This window comes from Argopecten irradians, chromosome 13 (genome assembly GCF_041381155.1).
Source record: "Argopecten irradians isolate NY chromosome 13, Ai_NY, whole genome shotgun sequence".
Lineage (NCBI taxonomy): Eukaryota > Metazoa > Mollusca > Bivalvia > Pectinida > Pectinidae > Argopecten > Argopecten irradians.
The window spans coordinates 8,363,656-8,385,359 of NC_091146.1; the positions used below are offsets into that span (position 1 = coordinate 8,363,656).

At 33.3% G+C, this 21,704-nt stretch overlaps 1 protein-coding gene across 7 annotated transcripts in view; it reads left to right on the plus strand.

Moving 5' to 3' along the window:
* Positions 1–21,704, plus strand: part of LOC138305523 (atrial natriuretic peptide receptor 1-like) — a 337,291-nt gene that overhangs the window by 292,044 nt on the left and 23,543 nt on the right. For 6 of the 7 annotated variants that reach the window (XM_069245785.1, XM_069245783.1, XM_069245780.1 and 3 more), the window contains 9 exons: positions 129–213; positions 2,473–2,599; positions 12,120–12,221; positions 12,820–12,897; positions 13,415–13,519; positions 14,198–14,269; positions 16,975–17,140; positions 18,245–18,400; positions 19,394–19,438. In XM_069245785.1, the coding sequence (XP_069101886.1) occupies positions 129–213; positions 2,473–2,599; positions 12,120–12,221; positions 12,820–12,897; positions 13,415–13,519; positions 14,198–14,269; positions 16,975–17,140; positions 18,245–18,400; positions 19,394–19,438 (936 nt within the window). The remainder of the gene's footprint in view (positions 1–128; positions 214–2,472; positions 2,600–12,119; positions 12,222–12,819; positions 12,898–13,414; positions 13,520–14,197; positions 14,270–16,974; positions 17,141–18,244; positions 18,401–19,393; positions 19,439–21,704) is intronic. The other variant, XM_069245784.1, reaches the window with a different exon arrangement.

The following is a 21,704-nucleotide window of genomic DNA, read 5'->3' on the forward strand; positions in this document are numbered from 1 at the left end:
GATGGAATACATACTAAGAATAGCAAATCAATAAGGGATCAGAGTTTGGTAAAAAAATATACAAAAGTGAGTTGGTTTTTTTCATTCAAATTTTAATATTTTCTTGACTACCGACGTCTGTGTTTCAGAACCTTTCCCAGAGTACGGCATTGTGATTATCGTCCTTGGCTCCCTCTTAGTCATAGTACTGGTCACGGCCTTCTTCATATACAGGTGGGTGTTATACTGTCCAACTTTATATGTTGGTGGTAATCGTAATTTAGTGCATCTCGAGCCAGTGGGTTGGGGCTAAATATTGGTGCTCTTATTGCTCTTAATGCGAGACGCTTACTAAGGAATTATGGTACTGGTACGTGAATGATTCGAAAATTGCCTTAAGTTGTTTCAAAATCGAGTTTGTGCTAAAAAGATATCCTTCCATAAGTATGTCAAATGCATCTTTTTCATTAATGTGTAAACAAATTTACTTATTGTTTTTAATCCTGTGATATGAATATATTTCCCCCAATTTCAACTGTGACCTGAAACATTCTATATGTTTGGCTTGCAGGAAAATAAAAACATTTATCACACTTTTGTCTTTGATAATGAACGTTTTGCCCACGCGATACTAGTGCTGTCAGTGCCGTCATATCAGCGCCCAGGCTGATATCACATTATGACGTCATAATTTGATATCAGCCCGGGCTGATATCACGTCATCCGGAGTTTTCAGTCCGGATTTTAGAGTTGTCACTTCGATTCAGTTTCCTACAGACGATAAGTTGAATAACGGATACAATTTTCAATTTAAAAATAGCTCTTTGATAAACGTATTGAGAAAGATATCAGAAATCAGAAAAAGTATGTTTCATGATGATTTTACTGGAGATAAATGTCTTAACTAAGATCAGGTTGAAATGAGTTTTGTCCACAGTGCCGAAAACAAAGCATCGCAATTCACATAATTGTAACATAAAAAGCATGTATTCGGTATAAATAAAATCAACGACATGCGTTTGTCAACAAGAAGAGACACAGGAATTAATTAATACAGTTAAATACATGTACGTGTAGTTTTTTCTGTCGAATTCATAATTCCTATTTCCTGTCCGTTGTCAAACTGATCATTCTGAAATGAACCCGCTTTGCTGGAATTTGTTGAACAATATGATTTTTAAGTGATAGTTAACATTCCCTAGGATCTTTCAACTCGTTCATTGAACCTGGGAGTATGTTTTTGTAAAAAAACCTATACAGTGTACATGTACATGTAATGAAGTTTTTCCACTGTTTCAACATTAAATTGGCCTACAATATGACCAGTGGAATATCGGTCATTGATCAATACGTTTTAATTCATGTTTTTAAATTGTTGAAATTTCTTTCTCCTTTTATTTTCAAAATGTGTGATAAAAAGGTTATGATATGTCAATTTTGATTTCGCACCCTTTATCAGCCCTTGACCAGATATCAGCTCTCGGGCCTGCGGCCCTTGGGCTGATATGGCGGTCTCGGGCTGATAAAAGGTGCGATATCAAAATTGACATATCATAACCACTAAATATTCCTTCACTGACTTACCATTTCTCTAAAGAATAATTTAAAATTTGCTAACGGGACTCTGTTCGAAATATTTGCTGATTTACTTACGAGAGACCATGTTAAATAAATAGCGAATGTTGACGCCACAATACGCATACATCCAATATAATATAGGATATTTGTTTCCAAAAATGAAAAAAATATGATAAACATGATATAGTCTATCATTATCCACATTTGTATAAAGTGAACTGGAGTTATCCTGACTGTGTTTTATTTCGCTATATTCAAGGAAAAATCATATTAGAGTTGATGATGTTAGCGGTACCCAGGTGGTACTAATCATCTGTCATATCTTGATGTCATGATGTAGCCTGCAGGGCATTCAGGCAGTGATTGGTGACTTGGTTTTAGGTATAAGAGAGATAACTCTAAATTATCCAACGTCAGCAAGGAAAGATGTTTACAATCTCTATATATTGTAACACTATAGTATATTATACTTTTAGATGAATTATGTTTTTGTTAACAAACCATTATATAATCAATAAACTAATTCCTTATCTATATTATTAATTTATGAAATACATTATAGTATTCAAGATGTTTCCTTTGACAATGTTTTTGTTTTTAACATATAATATAAGCGTTGTATATTTTACTAAACATGTGCCATATCAATTGTTTTCTTTTCTAATGATGCATACACAAATATTCTGTATTTGCATATAACATAGTTATCTGCCCTTGCGGGTAGGTATTGATTGTGGCCTCATAGGTTTCCGAGCGTAACATTGGAGTATTCAGTGAACACGACATGAGTTTCGTTTACAAAATAATGACGTCATTATGGATACCTTTCGGCAAGGAAGATAACTCTGTGTAATTTGCACAGACGGAATACGATGGAAAAAATTAACGATTGAACAAAACCTTTACCTACTACAGACATATCAAGCTTGAGGCGGAGCTAGCTGAGATGAACTGGCGAGTACGATGGGAAGACATCATGTTTGGCTCGATGGAAAACGACAAGAAGCTCAAGAGACAAGGAAGTAGTGTGAGCTTAAACAGGGTAAGTAATACTGTATGGTCAAGTCATCTTGTCAGCCAATTAGTGATCAGACATATATCTCGGTCACTCAGCTTACCACATACAAGTAAACAATTTCGGAGTCTATAGGTTAAGACTACTGGATCCACGGTACAATTTCTTAGCTGTTAGGAAATCAATCTTCGTTGCATTGTCGAATAACCTTAATCTAGAGGTAAGATTTTGATGATTTTATATTCGATATAATTCAGTTCAAATGCACCCATTATCAAGTTCCATATGAACTTTAACATTACTTTGGCCAATCAGGAAATTCGATTGTTTGTATTGTTTCCTATCATTTACTTCACACACTTTAAGTTTATCATAGAGTATTGACTTGTAGAACATGTCGCTCCCGCACTCCATCAAAATACAAGAACAAAGCTAGAACATGGACATATATGCATATATCTTTATTTCTACAATTTCCCTGATGACAATAAAACACAAGTGTATATAAACAAGGCGACTACGCATTCTCACATTAACGGCCATCACATACTTATTAGATTCATGTTTGAATATATTTTTGATATGCGATATTTTTCGCACACTATTTTATTTGCTGAAATAAAAGTCATCACTAAATAGCCATCACTGAATGGTACTGTTCTAATAAATCATGCTTTACTCTATGGGGTTATTACTTATGCTCGTCATAGCGTAAGGTACCGGTTATTGTAAATTTGAAGTTACTAACATGACAAAATGACTTATATTTTGTCTTTTCTTTGAGATTAAAAATATGTCCAAACTAAAATCTAAATGACTGTAACGCGATTAGTGATCTAGTATGATGATGTTATTTAGTTGCTTTACGGTGTATAGTACGTATTGTGGTTACCCTATACTAGGGCATTTAGAAACTGAAATGAAATTAGCCACCCACCCTATTGTGATTTTTGTATACATGGTATGTCTAAGTACACACGCGTAATTAGAGTGAAAATCGCCTTAAATAACATTATCATCTCTATGTCGTGCGTCAGAGTACTATCTCTATCACTTACGTTAACACGTGCACTAAAATACGACGGAGGAACCTTTTCTCTACAGACCAACGGCGACGCATGCGCGGAGGGGCGTGTGCTGATAGAGCGATCTGACGTCGTTGACCAGTCCTGGTGCAAGTGTGGCCACTGTGAAGACGCTGACCGTCAACGTCGACTGTGCTGCCGCCAGCTGGAATTGTTTGGGATTTTCCAAGAAGAAGGGACGTGTCTGACAAAATCTAAAGACTTCGTGGATGTCGTGCTCAATAAAGAAGTGCTCGTATCTGTCTTCATCCACGTGATGTTAGTGCGTCGACAACGAGGCGCGGCTCCCGTCGATCTCAGCCCATGGTAAGTACCAGTTATGTACATATTATTATCTTAATTTATCTTTAAAAATGTTTTTAATATGGTTAACTGATGAATATATCTGTACATAATGTGAAAGCGGTGAAAGTTTGTGTTCAAGATTATAATAATATATTTAAATATGGTAATTTGTGTGCAAGTCCTTCTGTGAAAGGAACTTAATATCATTATATGTCTATTGAAGAAAAAAAAAGAAAAATATATATTTGGTTAACATGATCATTTACTAATGATGACATTTCAGTTGTAACGCTGTATACATATATCGTATTATGGATCCAACACACCATTTAGGATGAAAAAAAAATTGGTTGGCAATTGCAATATTTCAATAATTTGAAATAACATATACATTTAAGATTTTCACTTCAACGCTAAACTTTAACCCGTTTCAATCATATTAATTTTAACCATATGGTATGACTTCACATATATTTTTCCGTCATATGCAACGCCTCGTAAAGTCATGAAAATTACTGCCGTACAATAATGATAACTGTTATTCAATTTAAGACAACGCATTTCGATTATAATATGCAGTTTTGCGTTTTTTAATGTTTAACGGAGTTTACGTCCTATTAACACATAAGGATCATATAAAGGCGTTACAGCAGTTTTTTTGTATCCCGCCATTAAATGTGGGCATGAAGTGCAACTCATAACCGTCCCGTCAAGTCCCGTTATGTCGTGTCGGAAGACAAGATAATCACTTCTTTCCAAAATTTCTAGTATTTAATTTCAGTCCGTATATCAGCAGACTCACCGTACGAATTCGAGTTTCATTCTGGAAAAATCGTCTTTTAGTTTCCGAAATATAGGAAGACAGCATACAACATAAATACTTACGAAGTCAAAAGGGTGTTCACGGGATTAAAGTAACATACATGAAAGAATAAAACGACACTGTCTCATATTTTGATGGAAATTTGCTTTAATGCAATTCTTAGACTATCGGTTTTAAATTCTATTTGTATTTATTCATATTATCTGTTTCCAATGTCATTTATTTCAGGTACAGACAATCATTTTTTAAATTATATTTGTTTTGTAGTGTTCCAAATCGCTCTCAAAAGGGTTATAAATTGCCATCTATCCAAAATATATGTTTTATCTCAAAATGGTGTTAAGCCTCGTTATCCTGAACTTGAATAACTCCACGGCCTTGTTTTGGGTTTTCTTTTACTTTATCTTTAAATATATAATTCCTCAGAATACTGAAACTTTTGCCATTTTCTTCGAGTTAAAGTGGTGTATGTTTCCTTTAACATGTATCTATTTTATATTTGAGTTTGAAACAAGTGTTGGTGACTTTGAATTTGCAGGATTCGGGATAGCGAGGCTTAAAATGTATTGTGATTGAAGTCGACACCACTTACAGTAGGATTTTCCTACAGTTGTTATTTCATTACTTGCAGCAAGTTTCGCCTGATGGCTACCCGGCAGTTCTTGTGTTGGATGCATAGAGGACAGAAATTGAAGAAAGAAAGCAGAATGACAGTTCCATCTTGTGTGTGCCGTGCTATCAGAACCTCCTTCCCTGACGACATACCGGAAAACTCAACATACTCTCGGAACAGCTGCACAACCACGAGTTTTAGCGAGATGATGCCAATTGATGCGTGATTTGTTAGCAGCAACATTCGCAAACTCAATATTTTTAAAATGTCAAAACATGTAATTAGGGGGTGATTTTTGTTTTATTGTTATTTGCTATTCCCAAAAGCATACCTCTTAAAAGATTCACTTTCTTATATTATCCTTTTTTCATTTTTACCCTTCTGTAATATTGTACATGCGCTATACTGAATAACGATTTCTATCAGTAAATTTAAGCCAGACTCCGACTGAATTGCTTCTATTTTCTCAATCTGAAATCACTTGCAATATTTTTATAGCATATGAGTTCAGTTAAGTTACATTATAAATACTTTTTTTTAATTATATGTTCAATGGGTTACTACATGTATAAAGATCTAAAAAAAATAGAAATGAAATAAAACAAGTCAATATAAATCATCAATAATTATCATTTATAACCATATAAAACCATACAAGGGATTGTGGACAGTAGTTCATCTTTTTTTCTTTTACTTTTGATTTTTTTTTCGGATATTGATTTGACCACACAGCTTAAAATAATCATTCCAAATTTAGACGATCGGAGATACTGGAAATATATGTGTTCTGTACTACCTGTCGTGTAAGTGTTTGCATATGTATATACTTAGCGAGTCGTATACGGGGTCTTTAACTATTTAGTACGAAGTTTGTGTTAATCTATCCTTTCTGTATATAATAGATCAGGTGTATCCACTACACATAACATATACACACTATTAATGTACACAGACTAGATTTTGTTACTCTTTAATTGATAAAACAAATTATGGATGGATCTTTTAAATTATAATATACATCATATTCCAATACAACATATATAAATGTGATATAATGTATGCATCCAATGTATGTGTGAATTGTGTCATTGAATCATTATTTGCTAATTTTATTTATATTCCTGGTATGACGTAATAGCTTCATCATTTTTCATCTTTAATTTGCATTTAGAAAATAAATCACTAAATACATGAACAGAATAAATGTCAGATCATTGAAACTATATCAGAAATTTACAGAACAATATAATTTACAGAACAATATAATAAACAGAACAATATCATTTACAGAACAATATAATATACAGAATATAATTTGAAGAACAATATGTTATAGAGAACAGTATAATTAACAGAACAATATAATATACAGAACAATATATTTTATAGAACAATATAATAATGATTTTAAAACAAGAATCTTAAGTAGGAAACCGTGTAAATCGTACTGTAGAAATAAAATACGGAAAATGATATGACATTGTCCTACTACTAGTGTAGTTTCATTCCGATCTATTAGAGTTATTTCCCTTTGTTAGATTCCGTCGGCACGTATTCAAACAAAGGGACGGAACTGCTGACAGACTAAACGAAATAGAACAACTATGATGTATGTTTAACGAGGAGAAAGAAAATAGTTGAGTATTATTTTTGCAAATACTAATAATTGAAAAGTACCATTAGATATTACACAAGTAATCAAATATTAATAATCAAAATATGTATAATAGATAAAAAGGTACGTCTAAGGATAATTTCAAAATGATCAATTAACGCTGAATAAAGTAATAACTGGGACCAAGCACACAAAATAATTGGCTCATAAAAGGCTAGTCAAAGGACAAGTCTACAGCGCCATTATACCTTCTTGCCACTTTTTACATTGACGTATTTTACCTGAACCGTATCCATCATAGATAGTAAACTATCGAACATTTTAATAAATGTAAAATATGTGTCATATATGACTGTAAGACATGTTCATAAAAAACATCTGTCTATAGTCTATATTTCAGCAATCGTTCTCCACACGCATCAATTGATGTTTTATACTTACATAAGAGTGTAAAGCTAATCAGGTCTATTTTTTTTCCAAATATATGTCTTGGGTTATTTAGTGTTCTCTTTTCTCAAATATACATATTGTGTTATACTTACATAAAAATGTAATGCTCTTAAGCGCTCGGTATTTTTTTTTTTTTTTATTATTATTATTATTATTTTTTAAATACACGACGTAAAAATCAATACCTACACCCACAAGCACAGATAACTCTGTAATTTGCAAATACAGAATAATGATTATTTCATAACGGAGGGGAATGTTATGATGCGGGCGCTAAAATTAACGCGTATAATCAAAATATTTATAATACTCGACGCCTGCAAATATTTATGACTTTAAAAAGGATTTTAATAATTGAAATAGCTGTCGTTTAATTACTTTCTACAATGCACTTCTTTGCTAATTCACTAAATTGAAAATCGTTAAAAATTCATTGAAATACACATTTTCATATAGTATGTATATATTTGTTTCTGAATTGATTTAATCATGTTTAGTATTTTATTTTGTGTGATCTTTTGTGATTTTGAAATCATTGTGAAAGCGTCCTGTGTTTGTTTTTTAGCATTGATATACTTTATTTGCTATGTATGTGATATTATATACTACGAATGTTAAATTGGCGCCATTTTTTATTGATTCCTCTAATATCTGAATCGAATGTTACATTTTTTGATTGTACATTTATTTCATTTTATTTTTCATTCGTCCATTGTTTTATACTATTGTGGTTTTTTTTTCTGTTTATCATTTCGTTCAAAGTGTTTTACGTGGGTTTTTCCATTTTGTGTAAATGTATTTTTTCAGTCCATTTTAAACACGTATGTCTTACAAAGTCTTACATGTTATGCTACTTAATTATCGTTTGTTTTATTTTATAATTGTTGCACAAATTGGATTGCATTTAATTGCTGTTTGTGTGTTATAATCATCAATGGTTCTTATATTTGTTACGATTACTTATGATATCAAACTAACATGTATATACTAAGTGTAAGTATCCGTGGACTAGTTACCTTGTTGAATATGAACGATTGTTTTACAACAAAACACATCTAGACGTAATTTTCTATTTTTAGTATTTCTCTAACCAAGGATTTATGTACGTCCTTATTCTAACCTAACGTTTTTTTTAATTAGTTGAAAGATAAGGCCATCACTACCGTTATGGTATACCAAATTTTGGGGCTTTCTTGGTATTTGAATTAATAGAGAATTTTATAGCGTTTGTAAATCTTATTAAATACCTAATAAATGTTTCATAGAGGATATGGCAGCAAATCACCCCTCAAGATCTCTAAGTGGCACGGAATGTTTTTCAAGGACTGTCAGCCATTTCCGTGTGTGTAGTCATTTCGCCCATATAACACCTATAAAATTATGCCTATGCATCAAATGACAAAATGTCGGTTTCATTCGATGAAGCCAGAAGGACAAATATTCTAAAATAATGTACAGGGATTATAAAGGTGACAAGCGCATGAGGCCTAATGGGGTGTTGTCAGATCCTCTATTGAAAACAGAGGAAATACAACTCTGTATTGTCATCCGAACTTGAAGCCATTATAATTAGGAGTAAACCGTTAGACTAGTATGTAATAAATCTAAACCTTAAACTAATATGCATTTCGAAAAATTATTAAGATGACAAAGATATTGTCATCTGTAGTGTGTAGATGATTTTATTCAATTTATTAACTGAAAATTTAATGAATTTAAAAAAAAGAAATGAATATGTTTCCATTCGCTACTGTACATTGATTTTATGTGAACTTCTTCTCTAATATACTGTCCTTATTACCTCATTTAGTTTATGTTTCGTTGACGTGCTTTGTACTATTTAGTATAAGGTAAATAAGTATAGTTACCTCCCCTGTCGTCGTTTTATATGTGCAATGCTAAACTTAGCAGCGTGTACTTATCACCTTTATCTCTGTAGTGTTTGCGATAGGTATACAGTGTATTGTTCAAATATTGCGTTTATGATAGATACTTTTTTTGTGATTTTTGCCCATTTTTTCGCATATCAAATTAATCTTTATTGTTTATTACATATCGCATTAACAGTTAAACTGCTGTACATTTGACATCACGAGAACAAATGACATATACCGGCATTTATGTTTAAGTATGACAATGTTTGCAATATATATATACATGTAAATGTGTGTGTACATACTTAAACACAATGTTTTACTTGTTGATTTATTTACTGTTAAGAAAATGAAATATATACATATAACTTTCTGTCACCTACCATGTACGCTTAAGCGTTACCTCGACAGTGTTCTAAATCAGTACTTTTTCTATAGTTCAAAAATTATGTCTCGAAAGAAGTTTGCTAAATTCTTTTATAACTTATATTATTTCATTATGCCTTTAAATTGGGTCCGCATATATTCAAATCATCAGAATTTAGATGTTCTTTTCCCTATATCTATTAAGGGAATTAAGATGAAAATAATGATATTTTTTTTCCATATTCTGCTATATGTTCTACTATTACATATCCCGTGCTTATTCCTTTCCGTTTAACTGTGTCCACATATAGCCAAGTCTTAGAATTAAGATGGTTGTATGTAATATAACTATAAGATATATACAACTGTGGAATGGTGCAGTGTAACACTTTAAGGTGCTCATTTATAGTTTATGATTTCTGATAGTAGAACAATGATGTAGTTATAGTCCATAGGTATTCTTATTTTCGTATTTACATACCAAAAGAACGTTCCCTTTGCAGGTTGCACCTGCTGTATCGGTATTGTTATGCTGCTTCTTTAATGGAACGCACCGATCGTAATGAGCCAACACACGTGGTTTGCTTCAAGAAGTGCTTTATCACTCACTTAGATCCAAGATGGCGAACCATTGTTTTTTCATATTTGTCATCAAAATTTCTGTTTTGTTGAAATCATGATAGAATGCATCTCATTGTGTAGTTCATTGCATTTTGAAACGTCTAGGTATTAATTTTACAGCAATAAGATAAAGATAAAAAGAACAACTTTATTTTAAATCGAAGCGTATCTTTCATAAGGGTGCCTTTAGGTGCCGCCATAATGGAGAAAAAAATTCAAACGCGTTCCATTAAGCGATGCTGTATCTCAATTCAGTACCACTGGCACGACTGGGAAATTGAACCCATGGTGTGTAAAGTGTTCTTTTGTAACTCCCTATACTATTACAGTGTGCCATAAATGCTTTATAGCTAAAACTTTATAGATTTTGTAAACCACGATTATATTATTGAAATCAGTACGTTTTATCTAGTGTTCTTTAATCATGAGCGGCAGATAAAATATATGTATATTCCCTTTTTAGTCAATACGAGTTTTTAAAGATGTTGGGTAAAAGATAAAACAAATTTTAACTTACATTTAGATGCGTGTATACATGCTGTATTTGATATATTTGTATTAGCTGTATTATATTTCAAATATGTTTATTTGTTTCCTGAAAGTCCCAATTGTGTCACATGATTATGTCAAAACTCATATTTCACTTTATTGTATTTCTTGTCCTTGTTATTTATCACTGAATTTATTTTCGCTGTATATTGGAAATGAAATAATTGCACTAAGAGATGAAAAGTTACTAATATGATAATGATAAAAGGAGATTCAGTTTATACATACGATATGCTAGGAATCTTACAACTTAAATTTTTAGTACAAATGCGTAATCAAAATTCAGGGATTATTATGCTTGGGTATTTAGTTTAGATTTGGTTTGTTTGCTTACAGAATTATATAAAATGATCATGTCTGTTTTGATTTATATTTCATTTTCAATATTTAGTGAAAAATAAATACTCATATTTTCATTGACAACTAGATACAAGAAAGAAGTATTACTTTATCATTTATTTTTGGTAATTTTGGGTTTTTTATATCAATTAAGTATTACAGTAAGATAAAAAAATACATATATTCTCATCTTTCTGAATACTATTACCCATGTATAGCGAACGATGTACATTTTATGAGATAGTGCTATAAGTGGACTTTTTTTTTAATGGCGTACATGTTCTTTTTCTTATTGTGTCATATCAATAAAATCACTAACATGAACCAGACCTACTGCCTTATGTTTACAAGATATCGGATATATTATGATTACTAAGGATATTTTATATCGCTGTATTCGCTATCAATCGGAGCGCAGACGTTATGCACAATACCGATGATTAACTGAATGAACGTATAATTATGTTCTGGACACATGGCTCAACACACAAACCTATGACGTTTTGAGCAAAGGGTTACAATTACCAACACTACAATCAATGACGTAATTACCACAATGATCGATGACGTATCCAAATTGGATGTCTGAAGTTATCAACACACGAAACGTCAGATGCTCCTTACTTTTTTCTCAGTAGTAATTCATACAAGAAACGTTTGAATCTGCTTTATCATATTTAAACATGTCAACGCCTTTGTGTACAACTATTGTGTAGACATCATTTTCCTTTTATCTTTTTATGTCTTAACAGTATTATTGAAACGGATGAATAGCAAACCTTATTGATACACACCTTTATCCAACTAATATTGATGTATGTTTCATATCTTGGCTCAAGCCTTTGAATAACATGCAAGATATTTCAAAATCCAAACTACATTTAAGCCTACGCCAATATTAATCGTCAACATTTTTATTTGATACAGAAAATGTCATTAGCCAGCAGCACGTGTTCAGTCGACACCATTGCGGTTCATCTCAGCGACGTCGGACAGCGACAGCTATTTACAAAGACAGGATATTATAAGGTAACATTGGACATTTTAATAAAGTAGATTCGTTTAATGATGTAGCATTTTCATTCGAACTGTTCCGTACTGATTCGTGACAATCGCAACAATTTCTATTTTAAAAGTATTCAGTTATTATTAACTGGTTGGTTGACGGATTAGACAGAACTTCATCTAAAAAGCTAAGATCATTTAAAGATAGTTTTATGTAATGTGATTCGTATGGCAATATCTATGCTTCGGGATGTGGCGGTTTAATGGTATTGTATATATTTACATTGGTGGGACTCTTGTCATATTATAGTGCTATTTCATTAATACAAACCACCGCTAAAACACACTCTACCAGGTCAAATACTGACGTATTTATAAGACAGAAATTACGTGAAATCTTAATTTGACTAAGAGCGACTGTATAATACAATGTATATATCTTTGTTGTATAGCTATAAATTCCTAAATCATATTTTATGTTGCTCTCTGTTTGTTCAGACGCCTAATGATTGCAATGATTTAGGGCCAAACCTTTAACATTTATTATTCATATGAATTACCTGATATTGCCATGCTATGTTTATCTCGGTTCATCAGGCGTGCTATTGTCTTTGTGTTGTAGGGAGCTATCGTTGCCATCAAAAGCATCAACAGAACCAGCCTCACAGTCAACAAACCACTCCTGATAGAGGTGAAGCGGGTACGTGGAGTTTATGCATGTTAACCAAATTTACCCAGATACTCTAGTCATCGACCCGTAACATGTATAGATGACCAATATAATTCTTTCTCTTGGATCGTTATGTCATGTAATAAGACAGTTTGTTTGTGTAATGTTAACGTCCCTGTCCAGGTTATTTTTTTTAATCTGATCATTCATCATTAATTTTAAAAAACGTTTTAGGGGGGCTCCAATCTTGTGTTTAATTCCGCACAAAATAAAATAAATTTTTCATAAAATTGCAATCCCTATTATCCCTCCCTGTAAGAAATAGACTTAAAATATTTTCAAAGTTGTGCATTTAATATATTGTCAAACCCACATAATCAAATTTTGAAACTAATGTAACATGAATACCCTACCAGCAGGCGACTGGCCAATCTTCTGAACATACGGGTATTTCCAGAAATCTATTTTTACTTTGGTTCCGTGGTCCCTATATGCTTCACAACTGTCTGTGTTTATGAGGCGTTTACTTACTTTGTCATTATTTTAGATCAAAGATCTACAGAACGACCATACAGTACGTTTCCTGGGTGCTTGTATAGATCCTCCCAATATGTGTATACTTACGGAATATTGTCAGAAGGGAAGTTTACAGGTAAGGCTAACGTATGGATTTACTTTAAAAGAAAGTTCAAATATAGCATTTAACATGTACATATGAATGTATATTCATGTAATATTATCTCTGGCCATTGATTTTATCTATTTTCGGAAAATAATAATTAAGTGCCTTTCTGTCGATTTTCAAAACTGGTCCTAAAACGATTGGTTAAAGGGAAATCAAAACCTTCAAAATTAGCAGAGATCATAAAGATCCATGTATACAGGTTCTGACTGTAATATGTCTGATATTCAGTTTATCCTCTCTCCTGATTCAAATCTATAGCCAACACGGACTATTTTTCCTTCTGTTTTCGAAATTCCTAGTAACACATTATATCGACCTAATTTAGAGGATCGGGTGTGGAATCAGTGTACCTCTACCCTTCACATTTACGGTTGTGGGTTTGAAACCTACCATGAGCAGTTGTAAGGCACTGAGAGTTGATCTAAAAAATTTGCCGACCTGCTCCATATATAGTAACATGACTTTCAATAAAAGAGAAAGCAAAGTGAAATTTGATCATTTGACTACGTTATTAACACTATCATTAATTATTTATCGTCGTCAAATTTGTTACTGTGGTTTTAATGCAGAAACAAACAAAAAATCAGGTTCTTCAAACTGATTGTTTTCAGTTGTTTTTGTATATCTTTATACAATTTTTTGCAGGATGTTTTAGAAAATGAACAGATTAAACTAGACTGGATGTTTAGATACTCATTAATGCAGGACATTTTAAGGGTAAGTGATATTTTTACCACTTTTATCATTATGTTTATTTTTTTCCTCTGGAACAATTAATGACAACGTGTTGAAAGAAAAATACTAAGACAGTTTATATCCCAACATGCACCTCTAAATCGCGAGTTCGAATCAAATATATAGCATTCGTGTAGCAGGCTCTCACTGCTGGTCGGCCGGTATATTTTCTCCGGGCACTGCGGCTTTCACTGACATCTAAACGTGCACGTCCTCAAAAATCAATAAGACTAAAAACCAATCAAACCGATTTTTTCAATAGTCCAAGAGAACATTTGAGTACCGTAATTAAATGATGCCATGTCCACTTCAAACAATTAGGTAGGCTTTAGCAAAAAGTACACGAATTATCGATCTAGTAAGGCTGAACTAATTCCGTACAAATAAGCTTTGATTTACCTAATCATGCCTACATGACGTATATATAAATATATATATATATAATTATCGATATATGGATAAGGGGCTTGATAGACATGAAGAAAGCCAATTGATTCGTGTTTAAACGGATTGGAACTCCCATCAATCTGTTCAATACTTAACCAATACGCTTCGTTAGGTATCAGGCTATTGTGGGGGAACACGCAATAGATTTTTAGACATGCCTTCACGAGAGGCTATTACCATATCTTAAATGACATACTTCGTGAAGTAAGCTGGTAGTAAAAATATGTGGTGTTTTAAACCCTTCTAAAATAAGATGTTTGAACCATGCACATGTCAAACAAAATATTGATGCGCCAGGCATTTGTAAAATATACATTGGCAGAGTTCAAATTGGCATTGCCAAAATTACTCTTACATCCTTTTTCTTTTTAAAATATAATTACACTGTGCTACATTGGAATAATGTTACACTTTCATATCATCTGTCCTTTATGGTCTCATCTACATATGTTAAGTTCAACTCCCGTTATCTCCCCTAAGTGACACCGACAAGATTATCTACCACAATTCTGCCCACCATTGAATTGAGATAACTATTCTAAGACTCCCCTTTGGGCCTTGGTTTCCTGTACTTTACACAACGCCTTATAAATACCACAATAGGTCACATATGCTTAAAACGTGCAAGTACAGGCAACCAAGGTCCAAAGATAACTATTTCTAATCTTTCCTTTATGCCCCGGCTTTCTGTACTTTAAACAATGCATTATAAATACCAAACTGCGATATGTCTACTTTTTTGTTTAGGAACTGCATTAAGAAAAATGTATTGAATCTTTCCTTTGTGTGTTGGTTGTCTTTACGTTAAACAATGCCTTATAAATACCATACTGCAGATTATCTACCAGTTGTTTAGGAATTGCATTAAGATAAAAATTCTGAATCTTCCCTTTGGACTTTGGTTTCGTGTACTTGATGCCACGTCTAAAGTTTATTTAACCTATTGTTGACATGAAGGAATCAGCGTATTACATGTTCTGATTATAGAGTACAGAGGACATGACGTGTTATCTCACACGGCATGTCTGATTTCCACAGATTCTAGACCGCAATCTAGACAGATTCCAGAGGAAGCATGTAACACGAGGCAATTTATCTGTCCCTTAGTACCAACACAATCGCTTCTCATTTCCCATCATGCAATGCGAGTATGGTTAGGTGCAACTGATCAGGTGACTCTGGAGTAGCTTTCCTATAGAGAAATAGGAGCGTTGTATCTCTGTATGAAGGTGGCGCTAAGCTAGTGGCATGATAACCCTATATAGGACATGCATACTAATATAAATTATTTCGTTAGATATTGTGGCGCTCAAGCGATGCTACTTTGATTAGGGTTGGAAAAGAGCAAGTTGATCCATACCACTTTCAAATAAATGTAGGCAGGACAGTTATTGGAATTTATCTGCGACACTATATATTTTTAATGATTTCATATGGATTATAGAGTTCTATGATCAGTGCATATACACTTCCCCATGCTTTTGAGATATGATAAGAAAACATTTAAGGGACTACTGGTATATTAATATGTAAACTACTGGTACACATAATACCATAACACGGGGAAAATAGGAGATATTTCCTATTTTATAAACTTATAAATGGACGTTTTATATAGAGTATTATAAGGCTAGATCTTTCTACATCGAACCCTTGACTTTGAACGTGAAATTGAAAAGCAAATGGGTCAGTGCACAGGAGAAAGGAGTATTTGGTCGAGTGAGTAATATTTTCCGGCGTGTAATCGCCGATTTTCTATATCGAGGTCCTTAGTTGTTGCCAAAAGTCCAAATTTAAATATGAGATTCTTTCATGATCCTTGAGCTAGGTTTCGACGTTGGTCGATTCTTGCACTCATGGTCTTCCAGTTTCCCTTCATGTCTTACTGAATAAACTAAATAAGCGTTTTCTTCGCGTTCGCTTTACCAAACACTGCGTTCATGCGTTGTCAATCAATGCAAAACAAAGCAACAAACTCTTTTCCCTACCGTCACCGTGAATCATGAAAGTTTTTTTTTCTTTGGAAACGATTTGCGGTTTATATTAGCAATGCCATCTATCAATAATAACACTGTGGAGACGGACAATACTCCGTATACCCATTAAAATGTAACTAATTAATTCATTTGTTGTCTCTAACAAATAGTACAAAGCCATTCCTGATTGATATAAAACATTGTTTTAAACTGCCTGCATAACACCACAGTACGGTTTTAAACCTGCAACGTTCTTTTTTTCAGGGTATGACATACTTATCGAGCAGTGATATCCGAAGTCATGGAAACCTTAAAAGTACAAATTGTGTGGTAGATGGCCGTTTCGTTTTGAAGATCACAGACTTTGGTCTACACGCCCTCAGGAGTCCTCCAGAGGATGTGGAGGAAGGGATGTACGCATACTATAGAAGTAAGTTTAGATACATTGGGTTAGTCGTGGGAAATATGGAGATTAAAGAAATATAGAAGATACTATGTTTACATAAGTTCGCCATTGGAAGGTCCTTTTTCAGGATGTGAATGTGGCGCAATGGTGTCAACCACATGAATGATTGGCTAGATGAGTGGGTGCCGATGATCGCGAGTTCAGACCTGCATAGGACACGATTCATAAGATTGTCCTCTGTCCTCACTTGTGTTTCTAAATATTATCTTATTATCAGACTATTATGAAACATAAACAATATGTGTCGCTGAACAGAAGACTTGATGTTCATTATATGTAAACTAAAAAGAAACTGAATTGATAACATTCATACATTGAGGCCAGATATATCATTTCACTGTGTGCAAAAACATAAAACACATTATTCAACACTTTGACAACATATCTGTTCCTTAAAAGTAAAATATTCAGGTTCTCATTAACTGTTTGGGTACTCAGGTCTGCAAATCAAATGAAAAATGGGTACATAGCAAAGCTATATAGATGCTGATATCGGGTTTGTTATGTTGTATATTTGTGCTAAGTCATGATATGGAATACTGATTAGATTATCAAACAGGCATACGGGGCCAGTGATCGTTATATTTCCACGATTTGACGTGCTCGGATGTAGTCATTTAGTCGACTTCAAACTGATCACCCAGCTTTGAATATCTGAAAAAAGCAATCACCCTTTGGAAATTTTAATTTCCAATGTTTATCGATGATGTCAAGTTATATGGTCGGCGACTAAGAGAGCTATTTGTTGGCAGTGTTTTCAAATAAACATTTTATTTTTCATTGCGTAGACACCTCATTGATCACAGACATGTGAAGGCTTGATTGCAAAAAAAAATCCATTTTTATCGGTAAATAATTTGATCAAATGTGTAAATTTAGGATAATTCATTAGTATTTTGTTACATTTGATATTAGCCATTCAAATGTAAAAAAAAAAGATATTAACTATATACAATTATCGATATATCCATTTTGGTCTTGCCGTATGAAAAGATATATCATTAGACGATTAAACAAACGTTAATAAGAAAACTTATAACCTAACAAAAAATGAAATATTATTTCCAGAGCAACTGTGGACAGCTCCTGAGCTTCTACGAATGCACCATCGCCCTCCTGAGGGGACCCAGAAAGGGGACGTATACAGTTTCGCTATTATCTGTCAGGAAATTGTGTACCGTTCGGGGGTGTTTTACCTAGCTAATCTAGACCTCAGCCCTGAAGGTAAGTCTCAAAATATATATCGACGTGGTTTCTCCCTCTACACTATCTTATACGATGGCTATAGTAGCTTTGTATGTCTCAATGCTGTAACTGTTATTTCGTTTGTTTGTTTTTTTTTCAAAATCAAATGTAAAGTTGGTAATGTTCGCGGGAGTTTTAATTTCGCTAAATTCGCGGATCCAACTAAAATCGCGAAATTTAATACCTTGTGAAATTTATCAAAAATCGTGGTTTTACATGTAACAGTCTGTCATAAGAATGAAGCCTTAAAATGCTAGAAAGAAATTCGCGAAAATAACCCCCACGAATAAGTCCAAAACAAAAAATCGCGAGATTTTACACTCGCGAAATTTAACAACTGTACAGTATATAAATGTTCGTGTATGTTATGTTACATATCGTAATTGTGATGTCAATAGTATCAGTTACTGTAGTGATATTGTAGTGTCTCTGTGTCAATATTTGTATTAGCAGTAGTGTATGTAATCGTTTACAACACAATAAATCATCATTCACCAAATAAGCTTTAACAACTTAAATGAAACCAAACTTCATATAATTTTTAATGATTATATCTATACCGGTCATGGAGAGCAGTTTTTCTTCGTTTTTCTAACATCAGAAAATCAGAAAATTTAGTTTGGTTATGTGTAAACATCGTCTATTAATATATATATATCTATTTACTTTGTTAAGTTAAGTTGACGGCACTACTATACAATAATAAAACAATAATGCTGTATCCCCACGACACTAATTCACAGCGTGTTCATATAAGGTCAATACCAGGTCAAGGATTATATGTTTTATGTTTCCACCGTCGCCAAGGAAATCTGGCATTTCGGCATCTCAACTGTCGTTCTGAATTCAGATTGAATTATTTTTCTCTCTTCGATACAATGTTAAGTGGTATTAATTTTGTTTAACTATTTTATTGTTGTGTTTATTGTAAATAACCATTGTTTGTTTTGTTGTTTCGTGCTGTTTGTTTAGAACGTATATTGGATAAAAGGGAACAACGGCTAAGTGTTTCAAGAAGTAAGAAAAAAAAGTCTGCTTTGTATATAATCTACATATCGTCACTCAAAGCATACCTTATTTTTTTTCATTTGAATGTTTTCCAAAAAATCATCATATTTCCAATTGGAATGTTTTCCAAAAAACATTCGCTTTCCCGATTGAATGTTTTCCAAAACGTTTTCTATTATCTGTTCCATTGGAATATTTCCAAATATTTATTTGCCATTGGAATAAATCTGCAGTAAAGTTAAAACTTTTTGAAAGGAAGCAAAACTTTCTGCGAGTCCCCCTTCTTCATATTTCATGAAAATCTCTTAATAGAAGTTCGTTCATAACTACTCATAATTATTCTATTTCTCATACACTATATACAATCTCTGCCTCATGTGAACTGCATGCTCTTGACATGGATCCATCTACGCTTTGTCCTCTGTTAACTTCAACATGAATATTATAACTTTAAATAAGCACTGGCTGTTGTAGGCTGTCCTACAGTTTGTCTCCTTCATAAAGATAAATTGCTTTTCCGTTCTTCGTGAATCATATTAGCGTTCTACACTATGAACTCTTCTGACCAGCTGGGTGCATTGAAATGTGCCTTTACTATGACTTCTGTTAATATTCTTAATGCTTTTATATCGGATATTGAGTTCAAAGTGTAACCCTGTATGTGATCTTAGCAGATGGTACGTGGATGTTATTGTAGCGGATTCGCTAGGCAAAAAGAGTTTTTTTAATCAAAATGAAAGTGAAAGAGGGAATTTTAATTTTTATATACATGTATGATTACTTTAAATGTATGTGTTTTAGCGGTAATTATATTTTAGCTGGATTATCAGAAATTGTCATCATTGAAAAAAATTCTATATCTTTGGCAGGAAAAAATCGCCATGCCTTCAACTTTCCGTCCTATGTTTCTTCCACACATATATGTGCCTTTGAAATATGTATTGTTGCGCCCCTCATCAATGATTGTTACGTGAGATATAGATTAACGTTCATAATTCATACAATGGCAGATCACGTGACATGCGTATCACGTGATCCGTATCACACCATCGCGTTATAACTGGTATTAAGTATCTAATATTTCAATTGTGCTTCATCACCTCTATGCTAGATGAAGATGGATAGCTCTAAGTTATTTATGTAATGTTATCAGGTAATATAAATATAAGACATAAGTATCAACGCCTCCACACAACGCCGTGTAATAAATGTGACGGCACAATACGGTTAGGCTACGCTATACCCACCAATACCACACAGGCTGTCTTCAGGACTTCTCTTTATGTCATTTGACCAATTATTTATTTAATTGGCTGATGCAATGACGGCATTTGCACAGCATATGCTATAAAATACTTCGTAAATACCTTTTGCTAATATATGTATATTGTTGTCTTCATCATTTCCAAATTTTGGGCTTATTGCATACTTACTTAAAAAAAGTAACGAAAATACGATATAAAATAACAATAATGAAATAAAGTTGCTTACACGAGTTACCAGAAAACTACAACTTAACAATAACTCTCTGTACTGTTACCCGCCTTCTGCAATCCTTCGTAAACTCAAATATATAAATGACGATATAATCAGTTCCATATTGATCCGGAAACTGTGGACCGCCGTTCTGATCCTTTTTTATCATGCACGATTATGCAATACCTGGAAACGGATCGACAACGAAGTCGGATTGCAATTAAATCGGTTATAGCTTTTTCCGAATGAAAGGTAGCGTAATAAATTGTTGGCTTTATTGTTTTTATCAGACACTTTATAATATGCCTGGGTTAGCATTGGTTGTCAATGGTATCCATGCGTCAAAGAATTTCGGTTTAGAGTCCTCCTAACCTGTGCTTTCATAGTGAACAATAGTTATTCTAAGATATAGTTGTTTACCTAAAATGGTTATATTGAGATGGGAGCGGCAACATCTTTTAGTTGAAGACTTACGAATTGACAGGTGGTAGTCACGTCATCATTATTCTCAAGGAAGCCAAGGAAGCCCAGGTGAACTGGTCACGTGATCAGTAATACTCACATTTTAATTATCTGATCACATAAAACCGGATGTCCGGATGTCATGTGATGAAAAGGGGAAGTTGCCATAGTGATAAGTGTTATCGGAAAAAATAGCCAATCGATACCCGTACATCATAAGGACACCTACTCCCTATCTCTTGAGGTCTTCAATCATTTCTCCAGTGATAGGATACCGAATATCTTAAGAATATAATGCTTATAATTACAACCTGTAAAACTAGTGCGTGGTTTGAAC